Below are 19,883 nucleotides of genomic sequence, written 5' to 3'. Positions count from 1 at the left end.
GCTTAAAACAGTAACACTGGTATCAGTTAATATTTCATACATACATTAAATGTTCATTTAGATATTAAACGTTTGTGCTGAAGTAAATTTGGGATTTTACGTTAATGTTTCAATAATTTATCGACATTATCATGTTCGAGGCTGTCAGTTGGTCACGTGACACTGAGGTATAAATATTAATAAATATTTCATATTTTTATTATTTGGATTTTTTTTTTTTTACACTTTTATTTCAAATTTCTGCATTTTATTAATTATTAGCCTGATTTACTCAGGAACACTTTATTTATTTTTTAATCCCGCGCTAATTTTCCCGCTCTAACGGCTCAGAGTCAGTCGTTGTCATCGCGGTTTGGTTTCTTGTCGATCTTCTGCTCTGCTGTGGAACTGGAAAACCTTTGTCTGAAATGTAAGTTACTCGATATAAAGTTTTTCTTTATTGTTCTTTTGTGAGAAAACTGATATTCGTGTTTTTGTTGGTTCCAGAGAACCGAGTCATTCAGCTTAATCTACAGAATCTGAGGGTTCAGAACTCAGTCGTTTAATATTCATGAACATAATCGTTTACTTTAGTTTGCCTCAACATAAAAAAAAAGCGTTTAATGTTTTTCACAGATAGAGTCGTGTTTGCTCCGGTGTCCTCGTGATGGCGCTGCTCGATGCTGTAACGCTTTTAACCGGTTTAACGGTCATCCAGTAGAGGGCGCGCTCCCGCCGCCGCACACTCATCTGCATAGCCCCGCCCTCTGAGTATGTCAGCCGTCCAATGAGAATGCGGCAGGAGACACCCGTTACACCCGCATCAGAGCCGTCTCCGCCGCCGCCTGAGAGCTTCATCTGTCCGGTGAGAGGCTCCGAACCTACGCCGAACCATGACGGACGGCGAAGCCGAAGATGAGATCCAGTTCTTACGGACCGTGAGTCCCCGCACTGGCCTGTGTGTGTGAGTGTGTGTGTGTGTGTGTGTATGTGTGTTTGTGTGTGTGTGTGTGTGTGTGTGTGTGATGCGGTGCTGATGCAGTGGTGCTGATGCTGCGGGAGCCACCGGCTTCCGTCCGGTTCACTGCGCTTGAACTGATGAACGTGGGTGTGAGGAAACCGAGCGCTTATGAAGGCGGATGCAGTGCGTATGTCCTGATGAAGTCAGTGTTGAGCTCCACTGCAGACGCCCTGTTTTTACTGTGATGTTATGCTGCATAAATGCTGCAGATCATTCAAATGAACCGTGTGATTGATTGATTGATTGAATGATTCAGTACAGTATGAATTAATAGAGATTATTGATCAGTGTGGGAATGTGCTGCATTAACAGTCACAGAATCACAGATGAGGCAGCAAACACAGGACATGAGAAGAACTACAGGAACAATACAGATGATTGGATGCGGATTGTATTGATTGAGCAGGTGTGTTTCACAGGCATGTGTGTAACCAGATATATAAAATGCAGAGTTTAGGAATCTGTCGTTGTTGTGCTGAAGGTGTAGGTCTGATGTGAATAAGTGTTTGTGATCAATAATAATAACAAGGTGAGGTCGTATCGCCTGTGGCTTCTTTGCATTCATGAGTGTCGTCAGTGCAGATGTTTGCAGCATCGCTGTGTTTGTGTGGACTTTGGTTCGTCTAGAACCTCATGCATCAGTTCTGCCTGCAATCGATCCGTTGATTGTTGTTCCAGCAGCACAAAAACACCCAAATCACGCTGATGTATAGATAGAAGCGCCTTCTTAGAGCTGCACTATCGTCTTCAGTAAACACACCAGCAGAAAATCATTCGCAAGCATTACATGTTGAAAACGGCATTGATTCCCTCCTCCACCCTACAGCTCAATGCAGTGCGGGTTAGATGAGTCCAGTGTGTGTGTGTGTGTGTGTTTGTGTTATGGTGTAAAATGAACACACTCAGATCACTGTAATGGCATGCGCTGGATATGATGATACATCTGAAGAACTGCATCTCAGGAAACCTGCCAGCACATGATCATATTCACCTCAGGAATAATGAACAAAGAAAGAAAACCTAACGTAATTTTTTGCATTGACATTACTGTATAATTATTTATATATGTGTGCATATATACATATAATAATAAGCAGTTTTTTTAAACATCAAATCAAATTTTTCCTTATATCGTTTACATATGTAATTAAAACAATAATAATTAAAGCATTCTCCGTAAATCAATAGTTGAACAATTCATGAATTATTGTTTTGATGCAAAAATTAAAAACTTATACTGTAGTAAAGATATGTTTAATGTTACAATACAGAAACTTTTCCTGGTCTTACAGTTCCATTTTTGCATTTATCAGATGCTTTTATCCAAAGCGACTTTTTTTAAGCATCCTTTTCGTTGTGTTTCGAGGCGAATCATGAGCCACACATGGGAGCATCTCATGCAAACCATGTGGCGATGCTGTGATGTAATCTTACAGACCGGAGTCTTGCAGTGTAACCTGGGAAAGAGGTTTAGTAACAGCAGCGAGACCGTCAAACTGTCTGCTCTCTCTCTTCTGTCTCTCTCTCCACACAACATTAATATTTGATAAGATTCTCCTGTTACATAATCCAGAGGGAAGATAAATGAGCAGAGGAGTGTGGAGCTGTCTGTCTGTCTCTCTCTTCTCAGAGTTTGAGTCTGACCTGAAAATAAACAGTTGTGTCATGAGCAGACGACCTCACCGTCCTCGGCCACGTGGAGTTGAGCCGCTCTGATTGGACGCCTGTCCAACCCGCTTCAGCCAATAGCAGCCGCCAGCATCTGTCATCCATTTCAATATTGTTTTGTGTCAGAAATGTGATTAATAAGGCAAGTCAGGTTTATTAATGCAGCACTTTTCATGATCGCTTCAAAGCTGCTTTACTGATTGGTTTACTGTATCATGACATGAATCATTACTGTGACTAAATTAATGAAAGTCAATTATTTCTTGATATAAGATTTAATGAATTTCACGCACATGTAACTGTTTTTATCAGGGAGCTTCTAGAGTGAATTCTGTAGTGAACTCTAGTAAACTCCATAGGGAATTCTATTGTAGATATAGTAAACTCTATAATGTATTATATACAGAATTCTGTTGATTTCTGTAGTGAACTCTATAGTCGATTCTATAGTCAATTACATAGAGAAATATGTTGTGAACTCCAGATAATTCTGTAGTGAATTCTGTAATGAACTCTGTAGTAAACTGTATAGTGAATTATATATTGAATTCTAGTTATGTCTGTAGTGCACTCTATAGTTGATTCTATAGTCCATTACATAGTGAACTCCTATAGCTTGTTTTAGGTTGATTCGTGTAAACACTTCAAATTGACTCTTGTGACCCTAGTGAACTACTTAGCATATATGTAAATGGTACATTGTGACTAATTAGCATATGTTGATTCCTCTGGTAACTCACATTGCTAACATGTCATAGTTCAAGTGTAATAACACAGTATTCTTTCAGGTTCCACATGAATCAGTGAATATGGTAAACATTCACCATGGTATAACCGTCATACTCCGGTGATGTCAGGGTTAGATGTAATTCATAACATCACACTCACGGTTCTTCTGAGTGTCATCGGAGTTGTGATTGGTCCGAGCAGGTGATCACATGACATTCAGAGCAGCTGTGTGACTGAGTGATTATTGATGAGATACGACAGAACATTACACCTGGTTCATGTGGAAGTGAAAGGTCTCTATGTAGTGAACACTGATGAGTGGAGGACCTTTGTGTTTGTGTGTGTGTGTGCGTGTGTGTGTGAGAGAGTGTGTTTGCTCGTCCAGTGTGCAGCGGGAAGAGAGCTGTGTGTGTGTTTAATAGAGTCACCGCAGGTCTGTCTGATTTACTGTGTAATTAAGAGAGCGAAACACAGATAGAGAGAGACAGGAAGAGTTTCTCGCTCTGGTGTCACTGTGATGTAGTGCTGGTGTTCCAGCACAGCGATGGAGTGTGTGTGTGTGTGTGTGTGTGTGTGTTTGTTTACTGCTGTTGTGAGATCAGAATAAAACAAACAAATAAACTTTAAAAAAAGCAAATCAAAGTAAAACACTTAAAAACATATATATTGTGTTTGAAATAAAATTAAAATACAATTATTTTAAAATAAAAACATCTAAATTAAACAAAACATCTAAAATGTGAAATATTTTATGTTTACTTGCATGTCATGTGACCATTGATCATCAGTCAGGCCATCAGACCAGATTCTAGTGTTAACTAGTGGGTTAATATGTCTGTTAAACAGCTGGACCGTAGCGCGCGCCCGTGTGTGTGTGTGTGTGTGTGTGCGAAACACCATCAGCTCTAGTGTTTGCTCAGATCAGCTGTTAGTTTCGTCACAGGAGCAGTTGTTTGGTTGGTTCATTTGGGATTCAGTGAAGATCGTTTATGAGAGTCACTGAATGTGTTCATCCTGTGAACAGAGCGAGTGTGTGTGTGTGTGTGTGTTCAGTGCCATTGCGTGTATACATCCTCTATTCTTTGCAGTGATGTGCTCGTTTGCCCAATAAGAATCGACTGTTCAATTGGCTCTTGACTTTTATTAATGACAGATGCTGCTGCACTGTGACTGTCACAATTAACATCCCACAACTCACATGAAACTGTGTGTATGTGTGTGTGTGTGTGTGTGTGTGTGTGTGTGTGTGATGGCAGGCTGCAATGAATGATAAATGAGTATTATTGTATGGGCTTTGTGGTGTTGTTATAACAGCATGTGCTCAGAGATGCTGTGTAAACACACACACACACACACACACACACACACACACACACACACACACACGCAGATGTGAGCTTCAGATCTGCTGCTGCATTGAAAGAGTGATCAGATTCAGCTGATGTTCCTGAAGGTGTGTGTGTGTTTGTGATATCAGCTCCCATCTGTCTCTTCCAGCAGTGAGGTGCTGTCCATGTGGAAATACTGCATTCTGGGTGATCTCTGCCTGCATTCTGATTGGATGCCAGACTGACCCAAACACAGATCACAGATTTTCATTACAGACAGAGCTATGAAATGTATGACATGTATGATATTTTCAGTTGTTGTGTTTTATGTTTTAATACAATATTTTTTTAAATCAAAAATAGCTGTAATTAATTTAATGTATAAAACATTTACATTTAATAATTTAGCAGATGCTTTTATCCAAAGCAACTTACAAATGTGGAGATCAACAGAAGCAATCAGACCAACACTATAGAAGTGATGTGACAAGTCTTAGGCTACGTTCACACTGCAGGGCTTAATGCTCAATTCCGATTTCTTGAAAAAAATTAGATTTTTTTGCAAGGCCGTTCACATTTCCAATTAAATGCGACCTTTTGTGATCTCCTGTGTGAACGTGAAATGACCCAGAAGTGACCCGCATGCGCAGAAGAGTACTCAACGCTCAACGACGTCACTCGTTGTTTGCGGAAGTAGCTAACGTTAAACATAGATGTCAACAACAGTGTAGTCAACAGCGGAGCTCTTTTTGCAATATTAAAGTTATTTTCCCAACGGAGCCAGCACAATTACAATCTTCTCGTTTTAAGAAGAAAATTAAAAAGAAGGAGGAGAGCAAGGTTTTTGGCCATGGCATTTTGTGGAGCAGTGTTAGCAGCGTCGGTACAGAGAAACGTGTGGGTGCGGAGTCGCAGCCAGGAGTGGTTGGATACTGATGTGAGTGGCTTCACTAATACAGAATTCATCAGTTTATCTTCTCGTTCCCGCCTACTTCAACGCAGAATTATGACGTTTGTAGCGTATCAATGACGTACGGGTCGGATACATGTGACCTGGCCGTTCAGACGGAGGTCGCATTTCAAAAGATCGGATACGTATCGGATTTAGGACCACATACCCAAGTGGCCTGGGTCACATTTGAAAAGATCGGATCTGTTTCGTTCAGGCTGTCATGAAAAGATCAGATACAGGTCGCATAGGGGCAAAAAGATCGGAATTTCGTTTCAGCCTGCAGTGTGAACGTAGCCTTAGTCTAGCACAGTACACATAGCATTGGCTTTTTTATATAATAAATTAATTAGAAAATAAAATACATAAATGAGAAAAAATGAATAGAATACATTACACTGCACACTGCACTTGTAGATTATAGTCATGATGATCAGGTTTGTAATAATTCTCATTGTCTCAAACCATTTAATTATAATTATTATTAAAAGAAACATTCACCTCAGAAATCACTTTAAATTCTTTCTGTACACAACAGAAACACGTCTGCTTTTGCTGGTGAGCTTCAGCGCCGCTGTGTCCTGTTCACCTGGACTCTGTGTATGTGTGTGTGTGTGTGTGTGTGTGTGTGTACACTAGCCCTCGTCTGTGTGTGTGTGTTTATCTTTGAAGTGAACAAGCCTTTGACTGTGACCTTTCTGCTGTGAATAGACCAATGATGTGAGCTGATATTCGGAGCACCGCTCACACTGACCTTTTTCGACGGGAAGTGGAAAACAGGCACTCACACGACACTTAACAGCTGCAGTTTGATTGGCATCTGTTGATCTTCCAGCTCTTTATTTGAGCATTAAAGGAAATATTGATGAATTATCAAGTTTCCATGGTTTGGACTGATGGAGTGTGTTTGCTCTCCATGATGAGATGTGTGTAGTTCAGATGGACATGTTCAGTCTTGATGAAAATGGCTCTAGAGGTTATTAGTGAGCAGCCGCTGGCCATTTGTCTTTCCCACGGTGGTGTTTGTTAAACACTCCGTCCATCATCATTCACACAGCTCAGACATAATGATGCGCGGTGACACTGTTAGTGCCTCGTTTGTAAAGCCCTCCATCATTAGCTCTTAGTATGCAGATGGAGACGTGTGTGTGTGGACCAGTCAGCTGGAGAACATACCACAGTCACACGAATGAGACGATCATCTAACACAGAACTGATAGTCATTTACTGGGAATTAAGAGACTCAACATTTGACAGACAGAAGTCTGAGTTTGAATGTCTCTACACCTGTGTGAACTTGAGGAGAACTGACTCTATTTCATGTTTCTGAATGAAGTCTCTTCTGCTCATCTATGCATTTATTTGGTCAGAAATACAGTAGAAAGGTGATATTGCAGCCTGTTTCTCTCTCTCTCTGTCTCTCTCTCTGTCTCTCTCTCTCTGTCTCTCTCTCTCTCTCTCTCTCTGTCTCTCTCTCTCTCTCTCTCTCTCTCTCTGCAGTGTGCTTATGTAATCTGATTGATCAGTGGGGAGTGCTCTAGTGCACCAAAAGGAGCGAGCAGAGGAGATTCTCTCCACTCCTGTTTGTTGAGTCACTCATCTCTAGTACTAATGCTTATACTCAGTGATTCCTGTGAGGAGAGTGTGCTGCTTCTGTCCTAAGTGATCAGATGCACCGTTTCACCTGCTGAACAACAAAACAGCTGAAAAAATCTAGAGATAAAAATGACAAAACGATCTGACACGAGTGAAGTGATGTCTCAGATGGTTCAGTCTGCCTGTCTTTGTGGGTTTATTTTTATCTTTCTGAGCTCTTTATTTCAGAACTTTTGTTCAGTGTGTGTCAGTGATTTTACCATGTCTTCACATTAAAAGCGGATTACTGGATTCAAACCGGATTAGAGCAGCAGCTCAACTTGACTGCAGTAATTGGTCTCTGTGAACATTCCCTGTCGCTCCTGGATTTCAGGATGAATTATTCCAGACCATGCGAGCATCAAGAGCTAATGCGGCAGCAGCTTTACCAGCAGACAGAGAATATGTGTGAGAGCTGACCTGCTTTCTCCTGTGTTCTTGTTCTTGTGGAAAGTAGCAGAACTTTGCGGTTGTTCTTCAGAGTTTGACCCCTAAACGTCACAGCAGCCTACATAAAGCAGTGGAGGGCATGAGTAATGACTTCACACCGCTGCAGATGTACACTATTTATAGTGAACCTACAGCCAAACTAGAGCTTCACTTCACATGTGGTCACCTCCACACGTCCTGCTGCTTTGACCTCAGGACGCTTTCCTTCAGCGGAGGCTGGAATATTGTCATAACTAGATTATACGATAACATCACAAAGGAACAATATCACTGGAATCACTTTTAGAATTTTTTTCTGTAGCTGACTAATAATAAAAGCATTGACAGCCAATCAGAACCCATTCCTGCTTTAAAGAGATTGAACATTTAAAGTGACATATGACAAAACTGCAGCACAATTAAAAAAACTGATCACTATTGTGCGCTGGTGTGGAACATAATATATTTATTGTTATAGTAATCGATATAGTTACTACATTGTAGTTACCACAATAGTTATCATTATAGCTAATGTTAAAATTATGATTATATTTATAACTATAGTTTTAGTTATTGTTATCACTATAGGTACTGTAATCATTATAGTTGTAGCATCAATACAATTGAAGCTCAGGGAATAAATAAATCGTAATGACCCGTTTAACACTGAAGTGAGATCAAGATTTGATTTGATTTCTTTCTGTTTGATGAAGCTGTGTTTGCAGAGAAAGAGTGTGTTTGGATCTGTGTCCTCCCACACTGTGAGCAGCAGAAGTTCATGCTCTCTTCTGCTGAGAGGAATCACATCTCTGAAATCACTGATCTACTTCTAGAGCTCTGCTTTCTTCTGGAAAGCTTCATATTAACTGCCTGAATTGACCTGGAGAGGAAACAGGAACTAGTTTAGATTCAGTTTATTTGTGCTAGCAGCTCATGATGATCACTGTGACAGTATGGAGGAGTTCGTTTGAGTTCATTAAACTGTCATTGATTATGATGAGACATGCTGAGATGATCAGAGCTGATGTGATTATGAGCAATATCAATATCAACTGGATGCTGAAACCAAACACAGGCTTCCCTTCAGCTGCAGCCCTCATGACAGGACAAACCTGTGTGTGTGTGTGTGTGTGTGTGTGTGTGTGTGTTGTGTAATAGTGTAGTACTCCACTCTCACTCCTACATGTGTTCATAGAGACTCAGGCACTTCAGTCCAAAAATACTCAACAAGAGTCAGGTGCTGCTCCTGAGAGACGCTCCACACAGCTGCTGCGCTCACTCGCTCGCTCTCAGGAATACCGTGGTTTTACTGCGAAGGGTTCCACACACGCTTTCTGTTCTTTTGTGCATTACAGAATTTTTAAAAATCATTCTGCTGCACTCACAGAAAGTTTCTGATGGAGTATTTGAGTGTGATTGACTGTGGCTGTAGATCTTGATTTGATACCCAGTGTTTGGACTGATAAGATGTGAGTGGCTGTGATTCTATGTGTCTTTCAGATGTGTAATTACAGACATTCCTGCTGACCATTGAAATGTCTTTGAATACTTAAGTTTTCATTCATTTCAGTGACTTTCCCCAGGCTTGAAAATCAGTTTTAAAGCTTGCATCACTCAGTGAGGATGTTCAAACAGATCAAAGTCACTACAATTCAATATACAGGGTTTCCCATACATTGATTTATTTGTGGTGGCTTGCCACAGTATCAACACTGACTGCCACAAATATATTTTTAAAAGGTTTTGACTTTGTTGAATAAATATCAGCTTTGCAAGTTTCAAAATCAAAACACGGCAGGGGTGTTTTTATATAGCCTAAATGTATATTTTATTTGAAGGGAACTGATTGTCTTCAGAAAAGTTTTGATGTCATTTTCATTTAATTTTCCAATAATACCTGATAAAGGAGCGTTTATGAGCAGAGTGCTGCTTTGATTACAGCCATTACGAGGGAAACTGCTATTTCTGCCGCTCCAAAAACGCCTCCTGCTGGCAGAGAATGAATTCATACTTTCAATAAGCCCCTCTGCTGTTTTATTTTCACATTATATACATATGTATTTCCCCCAGGGGAAGTGCTGCCACACATAGAGTGTAAGTCTGTGGGAAATATTCTGATATTAATCTGAATTCTGATTTGTATTGAGTCATGTAAATGCTGCAGTCTGATTGGCCGATTCATTTTTAGACCATATTCAAAATCCCACTTCTGGAATAAGCCTGTTTTAATGGGCAATCTGTTGGATGTTAAACATCTTATTCAGAAAAACTGACTGCAAGGAATGATGGATCTAACAGATGCTTGGCTGATGGCCAGGTACAAAATTAACAGATGCATTTCTAGAGTGACAGCAAGGCAGATTTTTATAACTAGGATAATTAAACAGATATAAAATAACTTATTTATCATTATTAGTAGTAGAGGTAGTAAATGTAAATGTAAAAAGCGGTCTGTCGCTCTGGCTGTCTGTGGTTCCTTCTCTCTTGGGCTCTGGCTGTCTTTGGTTTCTGATCTCTTTGGCTCTCCTGTCTGTGGTTCCTGATCTGTATGGCTCTGGCTGTCTGTGGTTCTTCTGTCTGTGGTTCTTCTGTCTTTGGGTCTTCTGTCTTTGGCTCTGGCTGTCTGTGGTTCTTCTGTCTGTGGCTCTCCTGTCTGTGGTTCCTGATCTGTATGGCTCTGGCTGTCTTTGGCTCTGGCAGTCTGTGGTTCTTCTGTCTTTGGCTCTGGCTGTCTGTGGTTCTTCTGTCTGTGGTGGTTCTTCTGTCTGTGGCTCCCCTGTCTGTGGTTCCTGATCTCTATGGCTCTGGCTGTCTTTGGCTCTGGCTGTCTGTGGTTCTTCTGTCTTTGGTTCTTCTGTCTTTGGCTCTGGCTGTCTGTGGTTCTTCTGTCTGTAGTTCTTCTGTCTATGATTCTTCTGTTTGTGGCTCTGGCTGTCTGTGGTTCCTGATCTGTATGGCTCTGGCTGTCTGTGGTTCTTCTGTCTGTGGTTCTTCTGTCTTTGGTTCTTCTGTCTTTGGCTCTGCCTGTCTGTGATTCTTCTGTCTGTGGCTCTGACTGTCTGTGGTTCCTGATCTGTATGGCTCTGGCTGTCTGTGGTTCTTCTGTCTGTGGCTCTGGCTGTCTGTGGTTCCTGCTCTGTATGACTCTGGCTGTCTGTGGTTCTTCTGTCTGTGGTTGCTGCTCTGTATGACTCTGGCTGTCTGTGGTTCTTCTGTCTGTGGTTCGTCTGTCTGGGGTTCTTCTGTCTGTGGTTGCTGCTCTGTATGGCTCTGGCTGTCTGTGGTTCTTCTGTCTGTGGTTCCTGATCTGTATAGCTCTGGCTGTCTGTGGTTCTTCTGTCTTTGGCTCTGGCTGTCTGTGGTTCTTCTGTCTGTGGTTCTTCTGTCTGTGGCTCCCCTGTCTGTGGTTTCTGATCTGTATGGCTCTGGCTGTCTTTGGCTCTGGCTGTCTGTGGTTCTTCTGTCTTTGGTTCTTCTGTCTTTGGCTCTGGCTGTCTGTGGTTCTTCTGTCTGTGATTCTTCTGTTTGCGGCTCTTGCTGTCTGTGGTTCCTGATCTGTTGGGCTCTGGCTGTCTGTGGTTCTTTTGTCTTTGGCTCTGGCTGTATGTGGTTCCTGATCTGTATGGCTCTGGCTGTCTGTGGTTTTTCTGTCTGTGGTTCTTCTGTCTTTGGCTCTGGCTGTATGTGGTTCTTCTGTCTGTGGCTCTGACTGTCTGTGGTTCTTCTGTCTGTAGTTCTTCTGTCTTTGGCTCTGGCTGTATGTGGTTCTTCTGTCTGTGGCTCTGACTGTCTGTGGTTCCTGATCTGTATGGCTCTGGCTGTCTGTGGTTCTTCTGTCTGTGGCTCCCCTGTCTGTGGTTCCTGATCTGTATGGCTCTGGCTGTCTTTGGCTCTGGCTGTCTGTGGTTCTTCTGTCTTTGGTTCTTCTGTCTTTGGCTCTGGCTGTCTGTGGTTCTTCTGTCTTTGGCTCTGGCTGTCTGTGGTTCTTCTGTCTTTGGTTCTTCTGTCTTTGGCTCTGGCTGTCTGTGGTTATTCTGTCTTTGGCTCTGGCTGTCTGTGGTTCTTCTGTCTTTGGTTCTTCTGTCTTTGGCTCTGGCTGTCTGTGGTTCCTGATCTGTGTGGCTCTGGCTGTCTGTGGTTCTTCTATCTGTGGCTCTGGCAGTCAGGTCTCGGTGTGACTCAGCAGCACTCTTCAGTGTCTCCTCATGTGATGTTCTGTGAGGTGAACAGTGATCAATATCCACCCGTCATCAGCTGATGAGAGACTGACAGCAGTCAATTGACAGCTAATTGTAAAGTGTGAATGATGCGGCTGTATTGGTGCATTGGGACACACAGAGAACACAAACACTCATAATCCATGTTCACAGCCCAATTAAAACACCTTCAACTCTTAAGATTATTTTTCTAATAATTTAATAATCTGAATTTAAATACAATGCAACTCATATAACCGCCGTCAGTTTGGTTTTTAATATACTTATATTTCCAATATGTTTCCAAAACAGATAAACAGATATAAAATAACTTATTTATCATTATTAGTAGTAGAGGTAGTAAATGTAAATGTAAAAAGCGGTCTGTCGCTCAGGCTGTCTGTGGTTCCTCCTCTCTTGGGCTCTGGCTGTCTTTGGTTTCTGATCTCTGTGGCTCTCCTGTCTGTGGTTCCTGATCTGTATGGCTCTGGCTGTCTGTGGTTCTTCTGTCTGTGGTTCTTCTGTCTTTGGGTCTTCTGTCTTTGGCTCTGGCTGTCTGTGGTTCTTCTGTCTGTGGCTCTCCTGTCTGTGGTTCCTGATCTGTATGGCTCTGGCTGTCTTTGGCTCTGGCAGTCTGTGGTTCTTCTGTCTTTGGCTCTGGCTGTCTGTGGTTCTTCTGTCTGTGGTTCTTCTGTCTGTGGCTCCCCTGTATGTGGTTCCTGATCTGTATGGCTCTGGCTGTCTTTGGCTCTGGCTGTCTGTGGTTCTTCTGTCTTTGGCTCTGGCTGTCTGTGGTTCTTCTCTCTGTAGTTCTTCTCTCTATGATTCTTCTGTTTGTGGCTCTGGCTGTCTGTGGTTCCTGATCTGTATGGCTCTGGCTGTCTGTGGTTCTTCTGTCTGTGGTTCTTCTGTCTTTGGTTCTTCTGTCTTTGGCTCTGCCTGTCTGTGGTTCTTCTGTCTGTGGTTCTTCTGTCTTTGGCTCTGGCTGTCTGTGATTCTTCTGTCTGTGGCTCTGACTGTCTGTGGTTCCTGATCTGTATGGCTCTGGCTGTCTGTGGTTCTTCTGTCTGTGGCTCTGGCTGTCTGTGGTTCCTGCTCTGTATTACTCTGGCTGTCTGTGGTTCTTCTGTCTGTGGTTGCTGGTCTGTATGACTCTGGCTGTCTGTGGTTCTTCTGTCTGGGGTTCTTCTGTCTGTGGTTGCTGCTCTGTATGGCTCTGGCTGTCTGTGGTTCTTCTGTCTGTGGTTCCTGATCTGTATAGCTCTGGCTGTCTGTGGTTCTTCTGTCTTTGGCTCTGGCTGTCTGTGGTTCTTCTGTCTGTGGCTCCCCTGTATGTGGTTCCTGATCTGTATGGCTCTGGCTTTCTTTGGCTCTGGCTGTCTGTGGTTCTTCTGTCTTTGGCTCTGGCTGTCTGTGGTTCTTCTGTCTGTAGTTCTTCTCTCTATGATTCTTCTGTTTGTGGCTCTGGCTGTCTGTGGTTCCTGATCTGTATGGCTCTGGCTGTCTGTGGTTCTTCTGTCTGTGGTTCTTCTGTCTTTGGTTCTTCTGTCTTTGGCTCTGCCTGTCTGTGGTTCTTCTGTCTGTGGTTCTTCTGTCTTTGGCTCTGGCTGTCTGTGATTCTTCTGTCTGTGGCTCTGACTGTCTGTGGTTCCTGATCTGTATGGCTCTGGCTGTCTGTGGTTCTTCTGTCTGTGGTTCTTCTGTCTGTGGCTCCCCTGTCTGTGGTTCCTGATCTGTATGGCTCTGGCTGTCTTTGGCTCTGGCTGTCTGTGGTTCTTCTGTCTTTGGTTCTTCTGTCTTTGGCTCTGGCTGTCTGTGGTTCTTCTGTCTTTGGCTCTGGCTGTCTGTGGTTCTTCTGTCTTTGGTTCTTCTGTCTTTGGCTCTGGCTGTCTGTGGTTCTTCTGTCTTTGGCTCTGGCTGTCTGTGGTTCTTCTGTCTTTGGTTCTTCTGTCTTTGGCTCTGGCTGTCTGTGGTTCTTCTGTCTTTGGCTCTGGCTGTCTGTGGTTCTTCTGTCTTTGGTTCCTCTGTCTTTGGCTCTGGCTGTCTGTGGTTCCTGATCTGTATGGCTCTGGCTGTCTGTGGTTCTTCTATCTGTGGCTCTGGCAGTCAGGTCTCGGTGTGACTCAGCAGCACTCTTCAGTGTCTCCTCATGTGATGTTCTGTGAGGTGAACAGTGATCAATATCCACCCGTCATCAGCTGATGAGAGACTGACAGCAGTCAATTGACAGCTAATTGTAAAGTGTGAATGATGCGGCTGTATTGGTGCATTGGGACACACAGAGAACACAAACACTCATAATCCATGTTCACAGCCCAATTAAAACACCTTCAACTCTTCAGATTATTTTTCTAATAATTTAATAATCTGAATTTAAATACAATGCAACTCATATAACCGCCATCAGTTTGGTTTTTAATATACTTATATTTCCAATATGTTTCCAAATGAACTACTCACAAACCTGTTCATACACACAACAAATAGAGTGTTTACAAACATTAGAGATGAATAATCAGTGTTTCAATTCATATATGTAGACATTTGTATTTCATTTGTAAATTTCAAATTATGTTGATGATTTGTTAATGATTAACCTTCATTTTGTGGGACATAATTGTGCACTTAATTTCCCAAAATTTACTAAAAAGAACTAATATTAAATTAATATAACATTACTATTATTTAAATAAATTCAGATTTCACAGTTTTTTTAAATTAATTAATTTAATTAATTTAATAATTTCATTATCAATTTTCTTCATATTGTAACATTTTGTTGTGCAGTCTGACAAAATGAAATTGTTTTCTATGACTGTTAATTCGTTTGGCATGATCAGTGTAACTGTGTGTGTTTGTGATGATCACAGGATGTTTATGTTTATGTGTTTATTAGCTGCGTAAACGTCTGCGAGAGATTACAGCAGGTTCAGATAATCTGGATTTGATCTGAGCTCTGTTACATGGATTATAGCAGTATTAGCCTGTACTGCACACAACACCCATCTGAATACATCAGACTGAACACCTGACCACAGCCGTGCACTTACTGTGTGTGTGGGCTGTGCGTGTGTGTGTGTATATATATATATATATATATATATATATATATATATATATATATATACTGAATATACTAACCATTCAAAAGACGATTTTAAAAATGTTTTTAAAATAAGTTTCTCCGGCTCAGAGACAGTAAAAACTGTAATATTGTGAAATATTATTCTAATGTAAATCACCTGTTTTCTGTGTGAATCTGTGTTAAAGTGTAATGTATTTCTGTGATGCTCCGCTGTATTTTCAGCATCATTCCTCCAGTCTTCAGTGTCACATGATCTTCAGAAATCATGAAAATATGATGATTTACTGCTCAAGAAACATTTCTGATTATCATCAGTGTTGAACACAGTTGTGATACATTTTATTTTTCAGAATTCACAGATAAATAGAATGTTTAAAAGATCAGCATTTATTTGAAATCGAAATGTTTTGAAATATAAATATTATACATGTTTCTGATCAATTTAGTGTGTTCTTGACAAATAAAACTTTTGAGCGCTAGTTTAAATATGTTTGTTTGTCCTCTCGGTGTCCAACAGACAGCGACACACCCATCACACTATCTGCAATGCAGTTCAGTCTGGTCTGCCAGATCCCTGTCTGTCTGTCTCTGTGTTTCAGACAGGTAACCGGGCCAGTGGTTCAGTCTGTGTATCTGCAGTAGTCCGCGTGTGTCTCGTGTGCAGGGTTTGTTCTCTTGTTTGTGTTGTTACAGCATCCGTGTGCAAACTGTTTGTTATAACAGTTGAGTCAGTGGTTTTATAGAATGCAGTGCAAGATAAATTAGAGTTGGGTATTCGAATATTTGGGCTAAAATAAAAAGCGAATATTCAAATATTTGTTTAATTAAATTATGTTTACAGAGAAAGACATTATTTTTTATTTTACTACGTTTTTATCACCATTTCTAAACACCATTTTTTGAGGTAATGTAAATAGACATAAGTAAACAATAGCCTTTGAAATCTTTTTAAAATCTGTACTTTATCTTTCATATTTGGCCATTTCTTTACGACTGCTACAGCAACTGTAATTTCTTGAATATGTGGACATATTCAAACATGCAAACATGCTTTTATTCTGAAGTCGTGATGAACAGATAGCATTTTGAGAAAGATATTGATTACCTTTCGAATCTGATGAAATGGCACACTTTGCATTCTCAGATGAAGGTTATAATAAACCCAAACCCAGCAATTTGCAGAGATGGAGTTTGAGACATAAATAAAGTGCATATATTAAACCTGCTTTGCAAATATTTCTTTAATTGAATCATAGTGTTTGTGTCACAATAGTCACAATAGTCACAATAGTCATGAAAGCCATGATTTCTAAATGGGTTTAATATAGGGCTGGGCGATATAACATTTACATTTACATTATAACATATATCATATAACGATATAACAAAACATTTTTTTTTAGAACATTTGACCGATTCTCAATTTTTAATTAGTCAAGTAATAATTTAATAATTCAAGTAACTTTTTCTTTATTAACCCGCAAGTTCTATTCCAAGTGCATCACTATGTATATATAAATTTAAAGAACAAAAAGATTCAAGCTCAAGCAGAGCACTGAGTCCATTATGTATCGTGGACTGCGTAACACATGAAATAAGTCGACCTGTCCGTGTTCATACGTGTTCAAGGTTATCAGCAGGATCTCTGGGAACACGTGACGGTCAGGTGACATGCACACGTGTCACATTGAGCGCCGGCTGCTGCTGTTGTGTTTAAACTTATGATGAAACATCCATCGTCACGCAGTGATCTCACTGACATATGATGGAGAGGGCTGCTGATGTGTGTGTGTGTGTGTGTGTGTTTAGTAGAGTTCTCTATCTAGTAGCATTTGTGAATGTGCATATCCACCCAAACAGAGATCATGTGACAGAAGGTGTGTGTGTGTTGCTCTCTGCTGAGACTGTGAGGGAGGTAGTGTGTGTGTGTGTGTGTGTGTGTGTGTGTGTATTGCCATCTGTGCAGTTTGTTCCTCTGATGCGACATGCAGCTACACACACACACACACACACACACACACACACACACACACACACACACACACACAGATATTGTAAATGCATTTGAACTGCTAGTCTCATTTTTTGCAGCTCTTAAAGGGACAATATCTGAATTCAAGGGTATTAAGTCCCATCATGCCATGTAGCGTCACAAACGTGCAGTCGTTTGTTTTGTGTTATTTACAGACATGTTACCTTCCTCATCCTTTCACAGGTCAGGATGTTCACTGCAGCATCTAATGCACCGATCACATGTTTGACCTCAGATAAATCACCAATGTTTCTGTTGATCTCACTGCTGTGCTGAACACACACACTCATGTGACATGTTTGAGGGTCATCATGAAGATGATGATGATATAAGGTTTGAAGGTCTGATGTCACAGCAAAGAGAAAAACACAAACACAGGCGTTCAGTAATCAACTTGTGTGTGTGTGTGTGTGTGTGATTTGCTCTTGTGTGCCGGCGTTTCTCCATCGCTTCACTGCGTAACTTGATTAAAGGCTTCGTTCACAGTTACAGCACTTATATCTGGAGGAGCCACTTTGTAACACACACACACTCACACACACACACACACACACACACCATCAACAGCAGATATAACACACACAAGAACACACACATACACGCACACATATTGTGAGGTCTTCATTAATATTGTATGTGGCTCCATCTGCTTGTTGTCATTTTGTAGAAAACAAATGCTTGTAGCCTCCAGCATCATCACACACACACACACACACACACACACACACCTTCTGTGACATCAGTCTACAGCTGAGGTGTGTTTTTGCTGCTTATATGTCACACACACACGGGTGGGGGTGGTTACGGGGGATAGGTGGACGGGTTTCCTGGTGGAGGCAGATGTGGAGCCCCCGCAATCACACACACACACACACACACACATAGAAACACACACATGCACTCCACATCCATCAGTGTGTGTAGGAGGACATTCAGAAGCACAACCAGTCTCTGTGAGCTCCTGAAGCTCTGAGGATCATGAATCATTTAGATTATTCCAGCACATTCATTACATCTTCAGAGAGATTTCACTCGTTAATCCGTGAGAATGTGTGCTTTGATATGAAAATCCTTTTGGCTTCATGATTATTGTTTAGAGCAGCAGTTTCCGAACTGTTATGTCAGTCGAACCCCTTTGAAATAAAATATTTTCTTAAGGTCCACCTGAAATTCAAATTTTTATTTATTTATTTTATTTATTTATTTATTTTTCATCAAATAAAATATTTAATCTTTGTGGTCTTTAATTTGTACTTTTTTTTAATGAAATATTTAATATTTTTAATTAGAATTTTATTTTTATTTCAAATCTATCTGCTTGATAAATGTATATATTTTTAGAAGGTGTTTTATTTTGATTCTTTCTGGCCATTTCAATGATGTAATGAATAAGTAGCTTTTCATGAACCCGCTGCATCTCCTGCTGAAGCTCAGTGTGTGAATCAGTGCTCCAGATGTGTGTTGATGTGTGACTCTGTCTGATGTGTGTGTGTTCAGGATGATGAGGTGGTCCTCCAGTGCTCCGCGATGCTTCAGAAGGAGCAGCAGAAGCTCTGTCTGGCTGCAGAGGGCTTCGGGAACAGACTGTGTTTCCTCGAGTCCACGTCAAACTCAAAGGTACGAGTCTATACTACTGATGTGTCTAATATCCCAGCAACACTCTAATGAGAATAAAGTATTTCTGCTGCATGGAGTTTGATTCAGACACATCATTATTCCACCACATCAACAAAACTCTGATAATGACGGATGAAGAATATTACAATGACTTTGTGTGAGTGTCAAAAAGGATTACTTTATATGAGAGTTAAAAAGTGAGTAAAAATTATATTATATTAAAAATACGTAAAAAATCTTTTTGTTTAGTTTTTTTTATAGAAGTAGTATTTTTTAGTAAGTAAGAAATATTCATACACATTGTGTATGAGGATTGATCTTTCAGTGTGAAGCTGAATGAATCATCAGTGAGTCTGCTGAGGCCGTGAATCATTTAATCATCGCTCTCATAAAGACTCGTCATGAGACGAGAGGGAGCTGTAATTGTTTGATTGCTCAGGTCCATCATCATGTTTCTAATGACACTGACCTCAGATTGCTGGAAATAATGTTCCTTACTCACTTTCACACTGATCATAACATGGAAACACACACAAATCTAGCTGATTTCAGATCTTCACCCGTTAGTCCAACAGGGGCTGCTTCCAGTTTCTGTAACCCAACACAAAATGGAGTTTTTGAAAATAATGGTTAATTTTAGGATATTTGTATTATTGTTATTATTTTTCACTTAGGGTCAAGAACATGCCTGCAAAGCTTTGACACTCTGAGGTTTTGTGAAAACTATGCAAAAGTTTTATTATGATTATGACGTTCAATTTGACCCACATTTTCATGGGTATGTTCAATCTTCATGGCAGCAAATAAATAAATAAATAAAGTATTTGATGCAAATATTTATCAGTTCAAGCATGTCCATTTGGTTGGGAATGAAACCTGTAATTTTGGCATTGCAATCACCATGCTCTACTGTAAAAAGTATAGTAAGTAATTTGTGTATTGTATAGAATTATTTAGGGTCAGTTTGATCAATTTGAGCATAATACAGAGTTAAACATGAGCTGAGCTGAGTGTTGTGTGTATCCAGAACGTTCCTCCGGATCTGTCCATATGTACGTTTGTGCTGGAGCAGTCTCTGTCTGTACGAGCGCTGCAGGAGATGCTGGCTAACACCGAGGAGAGAGCAGAAGGGGTGAGTGATGCTTCTGTCCATCATCTCAACCGGAGCTCAACCACAGCCATAAACATCTGACTGAAGCAAGTGCTTGAGAATTA

The 19,883-nt window shown here is 40.9% G+C and overlaps 1 protein-coding gene across 3 annotated transcripts in view; it reads left to right on the top strand.

Moving 5' to 3' along the window:
• The first annotated feature begins 327 nt into the window (after positions 1–327).
• Positions 328–19,883, top strand: part of ryr2a (ryanodine receptor 2a (cardiac)) — a 105,996-nt gene continuing 86,440 nt past the window's right edge. For all 3 annotated transcript variants that reach the window (XM_059531500.1, XM_059531499.1, XM_059531498.1), the window contains exons 1-4: positions 328–409; positions 620–917; positions 18,549–18,668; positions 19,696–19,800. In XM_059531500.1, the coding sequence (XP_059387483.1) occupies positions 873–917; positions 18,549–18,668; positions 19,696–19,800 (270 nt within the window). In that variant the 5' untranslated portion in view covers positions 328–409; positions 620–872. The remainder of the gene's footprint in view (positions 410–619; positions 918–18,548; positions 18,669–19,695; positions 19,801–19,883) is intronic.

The sequence above is a fragment of the Carassius carassius genome, chromosome 39, assembly GCF_963082965.1.
Source record: "Carassius carassius chromosome 39, fCarCar2.1, whole genome shotgun sequence".
NCBI lineage: Eukaryota > Metazoa > Chordata > Actinopteri > Cypriniformes > Cyprinidae > Carassius > Carassius carassius.
This window is presented reverse-complemented; position numbering and strand designations above follow the sequence as displayed.